The sequence below is a fragment of the Anolis sagrei genome, chromosome 3 (assembly GCF_037176765.1).
Source record: "Anolis sagrei isolate rAnoSag1 chromosome 3, rAnoSag1.mat, whole genome shotgun sequence".
Taxonomy (NCBI): domain Eukaryota; kingdom Metazoa; phylum Chordata; class Lepidosauria; order Squamata; family Dactyloidae; genus Anolis; species Anolis sagrei.
The window spans coordinates 128,350,707-128,370,905 of record NC_090023.1 but is presented as its reverse complement, the minus strand read 5'-3'; the positions used below and the strand labels follow the sequence as shown (position 1 = coordinate 128,370,905).

Genomic DNA, 20,199 nt, shown 5'->3' with positions numbered 1-20,199 from the left:
TGTGTGTGTGTGTGTGTGTGTGTGTGTTTTACATCCTTTGTTCATAGTGCTCATTGCTTTAGTCCAGAGGGTTTTTTTTTTTTTGGCTCCTGGTCAATTAGGCTTAATAGTACAGATATAATTTTACCTAACTTTAAATTCTACAAAGATAGGTATATGTCTTAATGTTAATTCATGTTATTAGTGTTATTATATCCTATTGGATTAATTTTACTCCATTCTCATTTTGATGCTTAATTTTTTTTGTTATAAGTGTACTGTTATTATTGTGCATTGCTCTGTATTTTTTGATGCGTTTCTACTTATTTGGGGTATTGAATGCTTGCCTTTTTTGTGTGTAAACTGCCCTGAGTCCCTTCAGAGAGAGAAGGTAGTCTAGAAATAAAGTTATTTATATTATTATTATTATTATTATTATTATTATTATTATTATTATTATTATGTTCTTTATGTTTTATTCTGGAAGAATGTGTTCTTCTTTGCTCTGTTTTTTATATTAGCAGCTTCTGTCTGGTCTTGTTTCTTGCAGAGATAATGGAACTTTTCCATCTTCTTCCAATGTTGTAGTCCATCTGAATTCTACATTGGCCCTCATGTGATGTCTATGTATACAGCCATCTATATGCTTTATATGCCTGAAGTATATGTTCGTAGTGAACAAACTGTTGCCTTCACAAATTTTTCTTGCTTCATTTCTTGATCCTAGACCAAACTCTCTTATAATATTTGGTTTTGTTTTATTTCCTACTTTTATTTTCCAATTTCCTGTAGTTACCAGAATGTCCAGCTTTGGTGTGGGTTCAATTAAGGCTGTTTCTTTAAAGAGAAATCTCAAATCTAGCTATTGCTGAGTATAATCCTACAATCTCTATTTTAAAATAAATAGATACTAAATAGTGATGGGTGTATCTAGAATTAAGCAGATACAGACAGTCCCCAAGTTATGAACAAGATAGGTTCTGTAGGTTTGTTCTTAGGTTGAACAGGTACATTTTAAAAGTGTAACTCCATATAAATATATATATACACACGCACACACATACACACACATTCATACACAGGGAAGGATTTGCTGTCTGTGCCCCTCTGTTCAGGAAATTTCACCTCACTTTCTGTCCCTGTGATAATTGCATCTTGAAAAAATTGCATTGTTGTGGAAACAAGGAGTTTAAGTGGAGACGCCTTTCCCCCATGAAAACTCTTCCAGGAGGGAATTTCCCTTCCTAGGGGCAGATTTTTCTCATTTCCTTTTGCCTCGGCCCTGTTTGTAACTATGAGTCATTTGTAAGTCTAATGTCTGTAACTCTGGGATTGCCTGTATGGAAAGGCCCAAGTGAGCAGAGAAGTTCTTTGTTTTGTAACTCATCCCACCAATTTTTGCAGAATAAAAGTTCATTTAAAAAGACTCCAAGAAACCATTGCTGATTTTAAGATAATACATTGGTCTGCACAAAGGAAATAAATTGTTATGTTGTTGAGGTTGTTGGTCTTCAAGTTTTTTCCAACTTTTGGTAACTATAAAGCAGTGATAGTGAACCTATGACGCGTGTACCATTGCCTGCCCTCCCTCACTTACTCACTCACCTGATTGCACGCCCCCTTGCTCGCTCACCTGCTTGCTTGTCCACTCCCCCCCCCCCGTTTCCACACTCGTCAGCAGCTTGCCCCCCTGACTGCCCCCCTGATTTGAGCACTCTATCTTTAAAAGTTTCACCATCACTGCCCTGAGGTGAATCTATCACAACATTTTCTTGACAACATTTCTTAAGAGGGATTTGCTGTTGTCTTCTAGTGTGACATGCCCAAGATCATGCCAGTGGGTTTCCATCGCCAAAGGCTGTTTTAACTCCAGAGACATAGTCCAACACTCAAACACTGCATCATGCTGTCTCTATTTTTACAGATATTTTCCCATTATTCATGTCAGCTTTACATGTGCTGAAGTTCTATGCAAGATGAATAAAAAATAATTATGGTTGTACAGCCAGATTTGATAGGTGGCATTGATACTGCCTTGGTTTTTTTTTTAACTCTATATGTATGAGTTCATGGTCACTTAAGGCAATGGTTCCCAACCTGTGAGTCTCTAGATGTTTTGGCCTTCAACTCCCAGAAATCCTAACAGCTGGTGAACTGGCTGGGATTTCTGGGAGTTGTAGGCCAAAACACCTGGGGACCCACAGGTTGAGAACCACTGACTTAAGGCTTTTAAGCAAAGATTGAACATCTATAGTGCTGGATGTTCTGTAGTAAGCCAAGGATTAAACTAGGTGGTCTGCAAAGTATATCACAAAACTAAGTTTATACTATATCATACATGTCAAACACAAGACCCACAGGCCAAATCTAACCCACCATATCATTTCATGTGGCCCACAAGGGTTTCAAGGCCAGGGCAACATAGTTACATAGAAACTGATAATTACAAATGTTCCCTTGAAGGCAACCATAAACATTGCCTTCAGTGAAAACGAGTTTGACACCCCTGTCCTACATGTTTCATTGCTGTATGTCCTGTTCTTGCACTTTCTTTTAGGAGCAGACCATATTGAACTCAAATACAGCATCTGTAAGTGCACAGGAACCTCCTGCTTTCTCATGGGGGACAAATGGAAGTGACAAGGCTGATTATTTTGATGCTGGCAGAGAGTGGGAAGAGGAAAGAGAACAGGAGAAGAAGGAAAAAGAACGGGCACAACTTGAGGCACGGAGATTGCAAGAAGAAGAAGAAGAAGAAGCCTTGCAAGTAGAACAAGAGAGGAAACTCCAGCAGTTGCAAGAAGCAGCAACCTTGCAAGCTGAGCAAGAAAGGAAGCGCCAGCAGTTGCAGGAAGCGGCAGCCTTGCAAGCTGAGCAAGAAAGGAAGCACCAGCAGTTGCAGGAAGCGGCAGCCTTGCAAGCGGAACAAGAACGAAAGTTCCAACAATTGCAAGAAGCCGCGGCCTTGCAAGCAGAACAAGAGAGGAAGCTCCAACAGTTGCAGTCCAAGAAAGAATATAATGTATGGGACACAGGATATGATATGGAGGGATCAAAGTATAAAGAAGAGGCAGAACAGAAACCACAGATGGAAAGAGCCAAAGGCATTACGGCACAAAGATCCCAGTATCAAAGGTGTGCATAACATTTTGAATACTATGGTTTTGGAAAGTAGTAGTGATATACCTAGCCATAAATGTATGCATATTCCATTAATATATTTATGCATTTGGTCCCCTTGTGGCAAAGCGGGTCAAAATACTGAGCTGCTGAACTTGCTGACCTAAAGGTTGATGGTTCAGATCCAGGGAGCAGGGTGAATTCCTGCTGTTAGCCCCAGCTTCTGCCAACCTAGCAGTTAAAAAACATACAAATGTAAGTAGATCAATAGGTACCGCCTTGGTGGGAAGGTAACAGTGCTCCATGCAGTCATGCTGGTCACATGACCTTGGAGCTGTCTACGGACAACACCGGCTCTTTGGCTTAGAAATGGAGATGAGCACCACCCCCCAGAATCGGACACGACTGGACTTAATGTCAGGGGAAACCTTTACCTTATATTTATGCATGCAAAGATAAAATGAATTAGTTGACTTACAAAAACTACTGAAATAGTAAATGCTGTTTTCACTTATCAATTCATTCAATTGGTGGATGTGATTTACATGAGCACTGCTCCTCTGTCACACATAATGAGCAGTCGGAACTCTTTTGTGTGTGTGTGTGAGAGAGAGATTTCATTTGTATATCAGGAAGCACCTCTTACCTGAAAATAATGTGGAGAATGTGAAATATTATCTAAATGTTTAGCAAAATATTAGTATTATTTATTTATTTATATCCCACCTTTTTCCCCATGGGGACTCAAGGCAGCTACTATCTATCCACACTAAAGAGTTTAAATAGAGCAATACAAAAGTTAAAAATAATTAAATAATAACAGTGTGGTCTTGAACTCTAAATTATGCATAAGCTGGAGTGTGTCATTATTGTAGCACCAACTACAATTGGAGAGTGGTGGGCTTACTTATAGGCTTATGTTTGGTTGGCACCAGAACTTCTTTTACTACAGATACTACAGGAAACACTGTTGTGCAGTAATGGCATCCAGGCCCGTAGCCAGGATTTCGTTTCGGGGGGGGGCTAAAAATTTTTCAGGGGGGGTTTCGGGGGGGGGCTGAGTCTGAGTGAAAGAGGGTCTAGCTTAGCAAACCTTTTGTATCATTACCCCAATACCCCCATACATATGGGATATATTGAGAATGGTGATCAAATCATGATATTAATAAACATAACAGTTTAAATAATGCACCAGTAAGGCCTTTTCGCGAACCACCATGAGAATTTCGGGGGGGGGGGGGGCTGAAGCCCCCCGAGCCCCCCCCCCCCCTGGCTACATGCCTGATGGCATCCTTCTCATTATTAATTTTTCCTCAATCTAAGATTGAGGAAAAATACTCAATCCAGAATGATTACTCACATCTGTTTCATCACTGCTGCTCTGTCCATCCTGTGTAGCATGGGGATAAACTGGAAGAGTGAGTCATTCCTGTACCATTACCTCATTTAAAACTCTTCAGATAATCTCCTCTTCATTGGGTTACAGTTAGTGAGTGATCTGCAGAATATTTTGTTAAGCTCTGCATTCACAAGCTAGGGCCACAACATTGTCTACTACGCCGCCAGCAAATTCCTGATCCAAAAACAGTTTCAGCTACTGAAACAAAAACTGCCATTGGAAAGATGGATTACATATTTTCCATTATCTGTGTACCAGACTCCTAAAATAGCAGATAATCAAATACTAATTATATGATTTATAGTCAGCAAGGCAGTATAAGCATTTTGCAGACCAGTGATACGGTTTATAACTAATTTATCTGAAAATACTTACATCTTCACTACTAACTTAAATCAGATCCTGCAGAGTTCATGAGGGTTTGTGTAGTTCTTACAGCATTAGCTTGTATTAAGGGTTGCATCAAAGATAGGGCATCAGCCTGTTTTCCTCACAGACTGATGTTTATTCCTGTGGTTGCTGATGTTTATACCTGTGGTTGCTGGTGTCATAAGGAAGAACTTCCATGGTCTATGTCTGGGGTCAAATACATTATAAACAGGCCCTTATAAGTTATTTTCTTGGTAAAATAAAATTCATCCAGCCTTGTATTATCCTTATGGCATACACAAACATTAGATGGAAGAGATTTGGGTCTTCTATCATTTTTCACATTAGTTATCGTCAGAAGGACTACAGCTAGTTGTGTGTCTTGTGATATGAATCATACCATCATCAAACTCCACAAAATTGCTTTTCCCTGCTTTTGTCCCTTTAGACCTAAAATGTGTTACAGGGCAAGGGAAACATAGTATCTATCTTACAGAAGCAATTTATTTTAAAATTGCAAATAATAAAAAAAACTTGACACTTTGCTATGCCCATCAATTGTGCAGTAAAGTACAGGTCTGGCTTCTTGTTTGCAATATAGGAAACCATTGTTCATGATGCTGTAACAGAAGCCAAATAAGTTTCTGTTCTTATGTAACCAGTTAATCTTTATGTATATTTACCCTAGGCATTATGAAGCAACAAGAAGTATCGATGAGCAACCAAGTTACTTCAATGCTGACAGGTAAGAGCTCTTGGTTGCCTACTGTGATAAATTTGCTAGGTGCTTTGAGGAGAAATTTACTTGTATTTGCATAGAACTTGATGCCAGAGTTATCATGACATTTAGGGAGCTGTCCAGTGTAGTTCAATGAGATTTCTTGGGACAGTTCCACTTGTTGCAGCATGATGATTTAGACAGGAGACTTGCACTGGTCTATTCAACCGCATACAAACTTGACCCTCTTGGCTGTTAAGACCCAGCAGACATGGGTCTGAGGGGAGATGCCTGCCGCCTTGAAGGAGATTGTAAGTACCTCCTTGGATTCAGAGGTATAGGACAATTGTTGCCATGTCACCAGTATTTCTTATGTGAGCAAGATACTTGAATGTGTGGAAAATTTCAGACTTTTTGGAGGAGGCAAATTATCTTGACCCAAATCATCATCATCACCATCATCATCATCATCATCATCATCATCCATTTATTATCTGCCTATCCTTGAAGCTTGAGGCGGAGTACAAAAAGATAAAACACTACTAAAATGCAAGATATGTAGAGTTTAAATTCAGATTAAAATTCACTGATAAATGTAGATAAATGCCTGCAGAAATCATGGTGTTTTCCAAAAAGTGATGCATTCACTTTTGGTTAATCTTTAACAAATTAATTCAATAAAAGTGCCTTGGCATTTTATGTGTGTTAAAGTTTGAAAACTTTAGTAGCAGGTCTGTGATTCTATTTGTGTTTCAGTATTATTGTGTAGGGTTTTTTTAAAAAAAATCAATGTAATCATTCATGAAAAGTTGGTGGCTGAAGTATCTTCTCAGCTATTTTAACCATATCTCTATAGAATAGCTCCCCCTGGTGGTGCAGCGGGTTAAACCACTGAGCTGCTATACTTGCTGACCAAAAGGTTGGTGTTTCGAATCCAGGGAGCAGGGTGATCTCCCGCTGTTAGGCCCAGCTTCCGCCAACCTAGTAGTTCGAAAACATGCAAATGCAATAGGTACCTCTTCTGCGGGAAGGTAACTGCACTCCATGAAGTAATGCTGGCCACATTACCTTGGAGGTGTCGATGAACAACACTGGCTCTATGGCTTAAAAATGGAGATGAGCACCACCCTCCAGAGTCAGACAACACTAGATTTAATGTCAAGGGGAAACCTTTACTTTTACTTTACCTTATAGAATAAGCTTGCAATAATATTCAGAGTTTTTTTAAAAGCATGCATAAGTGATTACTGCATATTCTAGAAGTTTATTATTAGATGTTTTAACAGAAAAATACATTTTGAGACTTGAGGCAGCTTAGTAAGAAAGTTAATCACTTGCATTATTATTTTTCTTCAGTCATCACTATATTGTTATTCTCATTTCTGTAAAATCAGAATCCTTATTTGCCGGTTTGATTTTTGCACTTTGTGAATAAAATGTTCTCTCTAGGAGTCATTAGGTCCTCTGGTGTGACTTTATGTATCATGCTGGAGGACATGGAGATTCCTAGAAAAATACCTCCCTAGGCTTCTCTAGGGCCCCTTCCACACAGCTGTATAAAATCCCACATTTTCTGCTTTGAACTGGAATATATGGCAGTGTAGACTCAGATAACCCAGTCCAAAGCAGATATTGTGGGATTTTCTGTCTTGCTATTCTGGGTTATATGGTTGTGTGAAAGGGCCCTAGGTCCTCCAGTGTGATTCTGTGGTCAGCTTCCAGTGGAAAACTGACTATAAAGTTACATTGGAAGACTTAGAAATTCCTAGAGCAATTTTTTTTTATTCACAGTTTTTCACTTTAATTGGGATTCTGTGCTCCTGATCCTGGGAAATGTGGGGGACTGACTCTAAATATATCAATTCTTTTTTAAAAAAAATAGCTTGTTCATCCATGTGGTTGTGAAATTTAAGTGATGAAAAACAACAAATTGGCGTGTAAACAAGCAGAGATATTAACATTGCCAATTTGCTTTGAATTTCTTTATTCACATAGCTCTATTAATATATACTTCTTAGAAGAAGTCATTATAAGTCTTCCTCTTCCACATTTTTATTACATTTATCATTATGGGTATTCTGAAACAATATTATGCCTCATCAACATAAACGAACTCTTAATCAAAGGTATATGTGTACTGTACCTTAGTTGTCAAAGAAGATTGAGAGAGAGGCATTCTGTCTTTTCTGAGAGAGATACCTCTGTCTTCACATAAATGCTACTTTATATCTTGTAAAACCCAAAGGGATCCAATGTATTTTGAACATTGGACCACAGCTTTGGAAGCCAAGGCTCAAAACTCTGATAGAAATCCATTGGGTCAGCTTTATCAAGTCACACTCTCTCAGTCTCAGAAGACAATTGCAAACCCATTCTGAACAATTTTTGTCAAGAAAACCTGTTTCTTAGAATCACCATAAGGCAGAAACAAAACCACATAACAAAGAACCCACAAGTTGCCAATAGATGTTGAGTTCCAGATTCTCTTCTGCTCAAACACAACCTTATGTGTGTCATTTTTATTGTGCTGATGTATATGTAGGCTGTCCATCAGTCTATCTGTGTGTGTGTTACTAACTCAATATTTTTTACAAGTTCTTTTAACTATGTGTAAATTCTCAATTATTTCTAGAAATAAATCCCGATCAACCACAGATCTAGATGATCATCATGTCAATAGAAATGGTGAGTGCTTCAGTATGTAAATGAGATACTAGAATACAACAAAGAAATTAGTGAAGACCGTCGTTCTGTATTACATATTTGGGGGGGGGGGGTACTGGATTATTTTGCTGCTAGTCATTCAAAAAGTTTGGAGTCTTGCAAAATGTATCACCCCACATTATCCTACTCTATAGGTACACACAGATGAAAAGTGTGATATTTGTGAGTGGGCTGGGCAATATTTTGCATTATTTTTTATTTATCGTGTCATCAGCATCCAGACATTTATATTACATTTTTAAGAAAAACAAACAAACAAACAGACAAAACACAGAATTTGCAAGCTTGGTAGTTGATTAAATGTCCTTTGACCAGTATCTGGCCATTTGGAGTTCCTCTGGTGTTGCCGCAAGAAGGTCCTCCATTGTACATGTATCAGGGCTCAGGGTGCATTGCAGCAGCTGGTCTGTAGTTTGCTCATCTCCATACTCGCATGTCGTGGATTCCACTTTGTAGCCCCATTTCTTAAGATTGGCTCTGCATCTCATGGTGACAGAGCACAGTCTGTTCAGCGCCTTCCAAGTCGCCCAGTTTTCTGTGTGCCCAAGGGGGAGTTTCTCATTTGGTACCAGCCATTGATTGAGGTTCTGGGTTTGAGCCTGCCACTTTTGGACTCTCGCTTGCTGGGGTGTTCCAGCGAGTGTCTCTGTAGATCTTAGAAAGCTATTTCTTGATTTAAGTCGTTGACGTGCTGGCTGATACCCAAACAAGGGATGGGCTGGAGTTGTCACTGCCTTGGTCCTTTCACTATTGGCTGCTACTACCCAGTCAGGTGGTTCAATACCATCTAGACAGTGTAATTTCTCCAGTGGTGTAGGGCGCAGACACCCCGTGATAATGCGGCATGTCTCATTAAGAGCCATATCCACTGTTTTAGTGTGGTAAGATGTGTTCCACCACCAGATTGAGTCATTTCCCTGAGAGATTAAATTACTGAGTGAGCCATAGTTAATCGACTTCCAATAATATTATCCACGTACATTTCTAAATGCAGGCATAGTGCTTCACCGTATTGCTATATTGCTCATGACCAGTACTGTGGTGCATATGTAGTGTGAATTGTAAAAGAGATGTTCAGTTTGCCTTTCACATTTTCAGCAAATGTGTGATTTCTGCATCTAAGATTTTTGTTATTGTTCAACATAGGTGTAAAGAGCAAATCTTCTGAGCAATCCTGGAATGCTGGTGACTCCCACAAAAGGTCCCAGAAAGAACATGGTTTGTCACCAGCAGAGCAGGAAAGACAGCAGATTCTTCAGGAAATGAGAAAGAGGACACCCCTGCACACAGACAACAGCTGGATTAGGCAGCGCAGTTCCAGCATGCACAAAGAACCTGTTAGCCTATCTGGTAGTAAAATGAGGAGGTAATGGATACTTCAGAGCAAATCTACTCTATGTTGCCTGTTGAGCTTCATGACACTCAGGCCATTCTGGACATACTAATTTTAGGGGCTAATATGCCAATAGTATTTTGCAAACTTTTTTTCTAAAAAAAAAATATCCCAAATATTGTGAGAAATCACTGGAAATGGCAATAAACAGATCCTTCTTTTTGCATTTTTTGATACTTCACCAAGTCACTTTATGATTGAATGCATTTCTAGTTCTTCTGCCTATTTGAGATGAGTCCAAATAAGTTGTTGAGAAAAGCCTTCCATTAATGAGCTGGGCATGTGCATGCAGGCATGCAACACCTTGGCTGGGATTAAAAGAGCAACACAAAAGTGCTTGTGCATGCTCCCGAATTTCTATGTTGGAGTGTTTCATAAAGCTGATCCAAAGTCACTGTGGGCATGTGGAACAAATGACAGCATGATTCTTATATATGTGGAAGGTGACTCATGTTGTGCTGCCATGAAACCTAAAGGCAGTTCTTGTCATTTGTTGTGAGTAGAGGCCAGTTTCTCCCATGAACTGTTCCATTTTATAATAGTTGATGTATCTTGCAAAGAACATGGTATTGTTACTTAGATAAGAACATCTATCCAACCAGCTTCACGGTGCCAGCAAAATGCCTCTGAAAAATCCACGAGAAAGAGTTAAAGATACCTGTCTTGTTCTCCACTGTTTCCTAGCAATTGGAGAGTCTGTATGTGGAGCTTGGTTCCAAAAGGTTACAAATTCATTTGAAAAGATCCACCGGAATAGGAAAAAACGTGCTGAGGACATGCATTAATTTGCTATAAAATGCAATTTTGCAACCCTGTACCAAAGTGATTTGATACATTTCGATAGTTGATCTATATATAATATTCTACTCCTAGCCAACAATGTGCTGCCACATATAACTTTTTTTAAACTTGGTACATTTTGTTAACAAATTCTACATATGAGCCTATGTTTATTGGTGTCCTGAACCTCAGCAGGAAACTGCAACACATAAACTAGATCTTTCTGGTTCTAGTGTCAATACTAATCACCCCACTATACTGGATCCCAGTATTGCAGTTCGTATGCCATCAGTAGAGAAAATTGTAATAAGGCCATTGAGATGATCTTTCTATATGACGTCTCTAAGCATTTTTATTGTGACTTACAATTACCAGTGACAAAATGGATGTTGGAAGATTACATTGTTATTTGGTGAAAACCAATATATATATAGATAGATAGATAGATAGATAGATAGATAGATAGATAGATACGCGCACGCACACACACACACACATAGCCTCAACACATTTACTTTCTCTGAATTAGATTCAGGGCTTTCAAAATGTTTGGGCAAGTCCAAGGGGATGGCCTTATTTTGTTTGAACATCTGACATCAAATCATATAAGCTGTGGAGTGTTGTGTGTTTTCTGAATTGGATGTCCGTGTTCTAGCAGCATTTTCATCACATTCCAGTGATTCCGGTCCTGAAAGCCTTCAACAATACCTATGAGTGGTTTTTGAAAGTCCCTTCTACTACAAAAATGCATGTTGACTGTCCCTTATCTAAAATGTTTGAGACCAGAAATCTTTTGGATTTCAGATTTTTGAATACCTGTATTTGCTTATGTGTACATAATGAGATATCTTGGAGATGGGACATGAGTCGAAACACAAAATCAATTTATGATTTATATACTCCATATGTACACATAACACAAAGATAATTATATGCAATATTATTAATGATTTTGTGCATAAAACTTTGTGTTACTATCTCAGCCACTCATGTGGACAATTTAGGATTTTGGAACATTTTGGGTTTCAGGATACTCAACCTGTAGTTTTTTGTGGGGCTTGTTTTCAAGAAACTGAAGCCAAGCAGCTCTTTTAGTGTATGGCATAAATTGTACAATACTTAAAAAAAAACCCTTGACTGATGATGTACACTTTTCTGTACTTTGTCATTATAATGACCTAAGAGACTTCGCTAAATCTGTGAAACAGCTTTTGCCACTATTCATTGTTTATTTGCCTTTTCTTTTTTCTATGGTGACGAGATATCTTTTGCTGTTACATTTTTGTTCCAGAGGTGAGAGTTTAGATAACCTTGATTCTCCAAAAACAACCTCATGGAGACCTCATTCTTGGATGGGTCAATCTGCTTCTTCAACGTCTTTATCATCTAGTCAAGACTTTGGTCGTCATGTGCCTCCTGTGGTGTCCACTTCAAATCGTGCCTACATGCGCACCCCTGCTTCCAGTCTGCCATCTCCTGCCACCAGTTCTATGAAAAGCTCATCCTTGCCTCATATTTCCCCTTCCGCACCATCTCCTGTTCCCCATTCTCAGTCGTCAACTTCTGGTTCTCAATCTGGAACACAACAACGCAGCAGGTATGATACGTTTCTGCTCAAAACCTCTGGTACCATAATAGTTTGTTTTGTCTTGTCACTTTTAAGTTATGATACAGAGAAGCACAATTGGGATGTTATCTTTTCCACACAGAAATAAATACAGCGATTAGTTGCAAACTTCAGAAAACTGGTATGAATTGGTCATGATATCACAGAGTATGTATTTCCCATCTATGGTGTCTGTTTCCTTTCAGATATTCTGTCAGATATCAGCTTTCATCAAGTCCAGTGAAAATGGCTAATAGTCAAGGGTGATGAGAGCTCTGATCTTTAAATATATCATATTATGTATTTTATACGTTAGCCATGTCTTTATTGCTTTTTTTACTTTTTTAAATACCCTTCAATATAGGCCTTCATGTACATATATTTGATCAGATGGCAATATGAAGTCATAGAGCTTCATAATTCATTTATAATTTCAATAATAGCTAAAGAGTAAAATTTAGCGATTATCCTTCCATTGACAGAAAGTTTCCATCAGCTGAACTGATCTATTATTCAGAAGGCCCTGGACAGTGTCGAGCACAATAGAATAGCAGATCTTTGTTGGGGCTATCTAAGGATGGTACAGTCTATAGCAGGCCTGTGCAACCTGTGGCCTTCCAGATGTTTTGGGCCTCCAAGTCCCCTAAACCCTACCCAGGTTGATCGATGGACAGGAATTCTGGGAGCAGAAGTCCAAAACACCTGGAGGGCCACAGGTTGAAGAGGTCTGATTAGAGTGTGGGAACCCTTCCACACAGCCATATAACCCAGAATATCAAGGCCAAAAATCCCACAACAATCTGCTTTGAACTAGGTTATCTGAGTCCACATTGCCATATATTCCAGTTCAATGCAGAAAATGTCAGATTTTATTCAGCTATGTGGGCCTTGGAAAGTCTTTATAACAGAAGTTGGACACCCCTAATCCAGAAATCTAAAAGCACGAAAAACCAAAACATTTTGCTGCATGCTGCCTAGCTCCTCTTCTCTCCTGACTTGTCTTTTCCTCTAATCTCCTCCCCCGCCCCACCGGTCCCATCTTCCTGTCTTCGTATGCCTCTATCATGAAGATTAATGGATGGCAGAAGGAAGAAAGGCCTCACCCCTTCTTGTTGCTGCAACTATCACTGTCCTTTCCTCCTTTTCCATCCCCCTTTCGTTGTTGGTAGCGGTGTTCCCATGAAGTCACCACACTGGTGGCACAGCTGGAGAAAGGTTCCACCCATCTCACTCCCACGAGGATGGCACCTTGATGAGGGGAAGGTGGTATTAAGAGCAGCAGTGGTAGCAAAACCACCGATTTACTTCCTTCCCTGCTTTTCTGTTGAGGAACCTCTTTCCCTCTACAGCCAACAAGACCCATCAAGGGCACAAAGACACAGAATATGTGCATATCAAAGTGGGAAAGCATTGTAATGACAGGCAGCTGGAAACAGTTTAGATGAGAAAGAGGCCTCTCCTCACATACCTCCCATTTTGTTTTTCCACCTTCCCTCACCCTCTGGTTGGAGGTGGAAGTGTGCAATTGACTTCCGACATTACACATTTGTGCTACTTTATTCATTCTGCTTCTACAAATTAAAGGAAAAATATCAGGCTTAAGCAGTATTTAATGTTAGATATGGATGCAAATAGCAAGTAAAAGCCTTCCTTATTCCAGTTGTTGAACACTGATCACTATGTATCATTTGATGTCAATAATATTTTCTAAGAACAGGCTTATCATATGTAAATGAACAAAGACATCTTTCTCTTACTACTTCATAAGTCTGGTTTCAGTTTTAAGGACCCCCCTGGTTGCCCTTCAGGGCCCCCTGGTGGTGTGCAGTGGATTAAACCTCTGAGCTGTTGAACTTGCTGACCAAAACTTTGATTATTCGAATCCCGCTGTTAGTCCCAGCTTCTGCCAACCTAGCAGTTTGAAAACATGCAAATGGGAGTAGATCAGTAGGTACAGTTTTTGTGGGAAGGTAATGGCACTTCATGCAGTCATGCCAGCCACATGATCTTGGAGGCATCTACGGACAACGCCAGCTCTTTGGCTTAGAAATGGAGATAAGCACCACCCCCCAGAGTCTGGCATGACTAGACTTAATGTCAGGAGAAAACTTTACCTTTACTAATTTAAGAGAACACCATTATGACACTAGGTTAGGCAACATGGTATATATCTTGTCACTTATTAAACAAAGGAAAAAAGATGTTGGGTTTGCATGAAAGAAGATTATGAGACTTGCAGGGTGCGCTGAGTTCCCAAATTATTGGCAACCAGCAACATGATGTCTGGGTTTGGCAGGAGTATTATCCACAGAAGTTTCATATGGCATGACTTCAAAGTTTTACATATCTGCCAAATGTCATGGTGCCTAAAAGATACAGCTGTTGAGGTTTGGATATCTTTGTAATACACATCTTTGTAATATGCATTAATAAGCATTTTCCACAGATAAAGAATGAGATACGCATTTAAACCATATGTTACCATTTTCTAAATTTAGTAATGTTTTTGACCATTAAACAATTTATAATGGGATGATATTGCTGAAGAAGTAACTTTTAATTTTCTTTTGAATCTTGAAAATGGTGTCCTTTCCCTCCTTTCTAGATGTTAATTTTCCTTGTAGGAGAGTAATGTTCTGATTTCTTCTAGCTATCTTGGACGTGGGTTCTTTGCTTATTCCATCACAGTGTTTTCTTTTTGTTTATCTTCTCGTTTTCTCAAAATCTGCTTTTCAGCCTCTTTCTTGTTCTATATTTAGGTCGGTCAGTGGAAAGCGAACGTGTTCATACTGTAGAAACGTTCTGGGCAAAGGAGCCGCCATGATCATCGAATCTCTTGGTCTTTGCTATCATTTGCATTGTTTTAAGGTGAGAGGTGGGCAAAACGCCCTGGAGAAGCAGGAGATTTGCACTGCAATTTGAATGGCAACTTAAATGACACCTAGTTAAGGGCTTTGCTACTTAGCTATGAGCTATATGTGTGAACTGATGCAGCAGCTTTGTCCACTGATTGCTTTAGTGCAGTGGTTCTCAACCTGTGGGTCCCCAGATGTTTTGGCCTTCAAATCCCAGAAAACCTAACAGCTGGTAAACTGGTTGGGATTTCTGGGAGTTTTAAGCCAAAACCCCTGGAGACCCACAGGTTGAGAACCACTGCTTTAGTGAGATATTGAAATCATTAGTTCTTGATAGATTGATCTTTAATATTTCACCCACACATATTGGTGTTCTCATGTAATTTTGCACAGATAATAATAATAATAATAATAATAATAATAATAATAACAAAACTTGATTTATTTTCTGCTCAATCTCCCCAGGGGGAGCTCAGGGCGGATTCCAATACACAACAACAAACATTCAGTGCCTCCATAAGTTTGAATGCTTCTATGTATTCACATATAATCAGGATAGTTAGCAGAAAGAGGAAGTAATAATATTTTCCTACTTCTGACTTCCAAATCCAAAGGTAGCTGGCAGAAGGGCAAGGTCTTTTCAGTAATAACATCCAGAAACTCCCTTTCTGGCAAGACTTGATAGGCTTGCTGATTTATGGTCTTGAAGAATTAGACAAGCAAATAAATCTTATTCCATTGAGCCTACAAGATAAAGTGGATTTTATGCAGCTTTATTTTTGACAAAATATTTATATGGCTTCAGTATTATGCTACTTTATTTTGATCTGTTTTTTATTAGATTGAAATTTATATTAATATATATTTAAGGTCTTTTTAAAGTCTTGTTGAAAATGCTGCTGTTAAATGCCAGGTCAGTAAATGGAAAAACAACTGCCATCCAGGACTTGATCGTCTTGGATGAGCATGTTGGCCTGGTTTGTATCACAGAAACCTGGCTGGATGAGATTCAGGAGACTTGAGAATCCTTTTGAAAAAGGTTACAGAGTAGGAAACTAATGCAAGTGAGGTGCAGAGCAAATCTATATCCACTTGGGGAGGAAAAAACTCTTTGTGTTGCAAAGTAGCTTCAGCAACTAATGCTTAAAACCCAGTGTGGATATAATTGTAAACGCAGGTGTAATTGTTCAATCACACACACACAACCCAGTATGGAAAGGCAGCCCTGCTAAAAACAAAATGTTGTGCCCACAACCTGCATGTGACCCATCAATACTGCATTGTGCCAAATCTTTTGACTTTTGTGCCATATAAATCCATTTTGTTTCAGAAAGCAAGGATTGATTAACTAATCCGTGGACCATTCATTTCCTCTGATTAGGTTTTGCAGCTCTTTAGACTAATTGCTTCATAGCAGTATAATCTCTACAGGACAAGCACATATTTGTTCAAACGGACCAGTGGTGCAAATTTCAAATTCTGTCGATCACTGTTATGATGGCTAACTGTATTTCTCCCCCCTGTGTAGTGCGTTGCATGCGAGTGTGACCTTGGGGGTTCACAGGCTGGAACAGAAGTCCGTATCCGAAACAGCGAGCTCTTTTGCAATGACTGCTATCTCAGATTTAAAAGTAAGGGGGTTTCTTTTACAAGATATCATTTCTTCAGTGGTGATAATGACCCAGCAAGTAAATTTCCTGCTGGCAGATATATTTAAAATTATCCGTTTGTTGTATGTACAATTGAAATATATTGTTTTATTTTTATTGTGACCATTTCTGAACTTCCTGAAAGAAGGAAAAATTTTTTTCCCTCTGGAATTGATGGAAACCTGCTTCTTCTACTTTAAAATTTCTGGGTCCCGCTTGGGGCCAAAATGCAGCATATAAGTGAAACACAATAGACTGTCAGTTAATCGGCATCCATGGGGATTGGTAGGTGCTGAATAAATATCGTTTCTGGCTGTGTGAGAGCGCCTGTCAAAATAGGCCTAATCCAAGGTGTCCCAAAAATCTACATACATAGGAAAAATTAATAAACTCATATTATGTTTTATATTATATTATATTATATTATTCTATTCTATTCTATTATATATTTTAATATATTTTAATTATAATTTATAAATTTTGTAATGACACATATCGATGCATAAACAGCTATCAAAATTGCATGGTGAGAGAAAAAGTGTAGAAGAGTAAACAAAAAAAATAGAACAATATACGAAATGTACAGGCAGCCAAGTTATGCACAAGATAGGTTCTGTAGGTTTGTTCTTAAGATGAATTTGTATGTAAGTCGGACCAAGTACATTTTTTAAGTGTAACTCCAGCCAAGTGTATGTGTGTATGCTTTGGATAAGATAGGGAAGGGTTAACACCCCTGTGGTGTTTTGTTTTGTTAACTATTCAGAAGATTTCACCTCCCTCTCTGTCTCTGTGATAATTGGATTTTGAAAAATTGGCTTGTTGTGGAAACAAGAGGCCCTATATCCCAGAATATCAAAGCAGAAAATCCCACATTATCTGAGTGGGGACTCAGGGCCCTTCCATACAGCCCTATATCCCAGAATATCAAGGCAGAAAATCCCACAGTATCTGTTTTAAACTCAGGGGATCAAAATAGTAAATTCAAACAATTTCACCTAGATGCAGATTCACAAGCATTATGGCAACAAATCTTGCACTAATAGGTAAACAAGCTGAGTCCTGAAGGGGGCTCCTTAAGATTGTCTGCATATTGAAGATTGAAATCACTCATCTCAAGAAGCCCTTATGTATTTAAAAAGTGATCCGTAGCTCTACCGTGATTGCCCACCTTTTCCTGAGCTTTTCATGTTACTCCCATAAACCCCTTTTTATTGTTAGTATAAAAGAGAGAAAGGAAGAGAGACATTTGTAATGTATCTGAGCATCTTTGTTGTTGTTTATTCGTTCGGTCACTTCTGACTCTTCGTGACCTCGTGGACCAACCCACGTCAGAGCTCCCTGTCAGCCATTGCTGAGCACCTATTTTAGGTGTTTGAGAATGCCTTTGGACTTTGAGCAGCTGCTTTATATGTTCTCACACCTTTATCTTCTCTCTTATGGGTCCTGTTATGACCTTTTAAGGCAGTGGTTCTCAACCTGTGGGTCACCATCTGTTTTGGCTTTCAACTCCCCATCTGATAAACTGGCTGAGATTTATGGGAGCTGTAGGCCAAAACACCTGGGGACCCACAGGTTGAGAACCACTGTTTTAAGGGCTAGTTGTTTTGTCTTGGTTTTCTAACATTCAAACTAGATATGATATCAATCATCTTACTGTAGTTAATTCACAGATTCTTGCTGTAAATAGCTCTGGAATCAGTTTGGATAGCATTGGAACCTCAAGGAATGGGAAGGGAGAGTTCATCATACATGAAAGCTGCTATTTATGTTAGGAAATGTTTTGCCATACTTTACAGTAGTTTCAGTCAGCTGCTAATTTCATGTGGTTAGGCCATCACTCATTGTTACAGCCCAAGCCTTTTTCTTTGTCCATTGCTTAGTTTCGTGCCTTCCTAGAATTAAGCTGCTGTTACAAGAGCTTTGTGAAATGGAAATGATTGCAATTTTTAAAACCAACCCACTTGTTTATGAATGTATGGAGCCATTCTATTATAAATACTATAAAATGATATTAAGAGGTTTCTAATGTGCAATTCTACTGTTTGTAATTGAGAGGAAAATCTATAAATCTATATAAATAAAAATGTAATTTTTTTGTGGGATTAACATAAATCAAAAACCACTGGATTTGACACCAAATTTGGACACAAGACACCTATCAGGCCAACAAGTAACCATCATTCATAAAAACACTGAAAAACACAGCGAAAGAGACTTTAAAAGCCAAATAATAATAATAAAAATTACAATGTATGCACAAAACCACATATATACACAAATATATACATACACACACATATATACACACAAAACACGGATACACAGACTGGGCCACAGCAATATGTGGCAGGGGACGGCTAGTATATAATATAATGCAACGTATCTATATAACCCCTCACCTTGTTTACTAAGGTGAGTTTTCGCCCCGCATCCTTTAACTAATTCTTTTCTTCCTCCCTTCCAACAGCCGAGCAGCCAACCGTTATGTGATTCAAGCCCAAATACGAAACCACTGCTACAGATAGAGGAGGAAGCTGCTGCTGTAGATCTATAAATACATACTGTGTGTGGTTTTTAAATATGTTTCCCTGTTTAGATTATGTAGAAGATCCTATGTATCCTTCATTAAACTTATTTTGTGCTATTTATGAGAACGTAATCACCATAAGAAACTCTTCAGGAATAAAGACACAAAATGGCGAAGTTCCACAAACAATCCTCATCCTTTTACAAAACAGGAATGGAAACATTTAAGTGGTAATCTCAGAAGGTTGGGGCTGATGAGAAACAAGCTTTAATTTTCCAATTATATATTAAGATGCTATTTTTAATGCTGTTAAGTGAGCATCATTGTGATAATACGAATTTGTAACCGCAATTTCTATTTTTGATGTATATGCTATAGAGTTCAGCAGAATATTATGAAAATGGCATCAAACGGCACAGAGGTGGCTGAGGTCTATATTTCCATTTCCAGGTTTAAGTAACATTATCCTTTTAAAACTAAAATGTAAATTTCAGTCTGTTTGCTTGGGGTTCAGTATTTCATTGTACTTTAATACTTAAATCCAATGGGGGGAAATTATTTGTGAAGCATTCTTTTTTTGGTTCTTTGTTTGGAAAATGTAACTTCCTTGCACCTCAAACACAGTAATAAGACTGAAGATTTCCCCCCCTTTATGTTGACTTATTTTGTATTTGTAAATAAAGTTGCTGATGCTGCACTCAAAAGGTTTTGCATCTTTACATTTTCTGAATCGAGATGCCTGCCATAGATGTGGACGAAACTCTGGAACACGGCCATACAGCCCGGAAAACTCAAAGCAACCCAGTGATTCTGGCCATGAAAGCCTTCGACAACACAAAGCAAAGATACTTTTAGACACAAGATGGCAGCATTTGACTTGGAGAGCCAGGACTGCCCTGTTCAGTCTATTGTGATAACCCGACATTTTCTGGTTATCCCAAATATTAACAACTATTTTTAGTGCCATTATGATTGCTATTTTGGGGATGGGGGAAGACTCCAAAATATAAAAAAGTTTTAGATCAAGTACATGAGTACAATTTAGAGGTTGAGAGATGTTGGGCCAACTTTCATATCATC

At 38.7% G+C, this 20,199-nt stretch overlaps 1 protein-coding gene across 10 annotated transcripts in view; it reads left to right on the top strand.

Annotated features, from left to right (window-relative positions):
- Positions 1 to 19,823, top strand: part of LMO7 (LIM domain 7) — a 191,759-nt gene extending 171,936 nt beyond the window's left edge. For all 10 annotated transcript variants that reach the window (XM_067466894.1, XM_067466893.1, XM_067466892.1 and 7 more), the window contains 8 exons: positions 2,537 to 3,114; positions 5,556 to 5,612; positions 8,218 to 8,270; positions 9,456 to 9,675; positions 11,774 to 12,079; positions 14,848 to 14,956; positions 16,472 to 16,574; positions 19,060 to 19,823. In XM_067466894.1, the coding sequence (XP_067322995.1) occupies positions 2,537 to 3,114; positions 5,556 to 5,612; positions 8,218 to 8,270; positions 9,456 to 9,675; positions 11,774 to 12,079; positions 14,848 to 14,956; positions 16,472 to 16,574; positions 19,060 to 19,082 (1,449 nt within the window). In that variant the 3' untranslated portion in view covers positions 19,083 to 19,823. The remainder of the gene's footprint in view (positions 1 to 2,536; positions 3,115 to 5,555; positions 5,613 to 8,217; positions 8,271 to 9,455; positions 9,676 to 11,773; positions 12,080 to 14,847; positions 14,957 to 16,471; positions 16,575 to 19,059) is intronic.
- Positions 19,824 to 20,199: the final 376 nt, after the last annotated feature.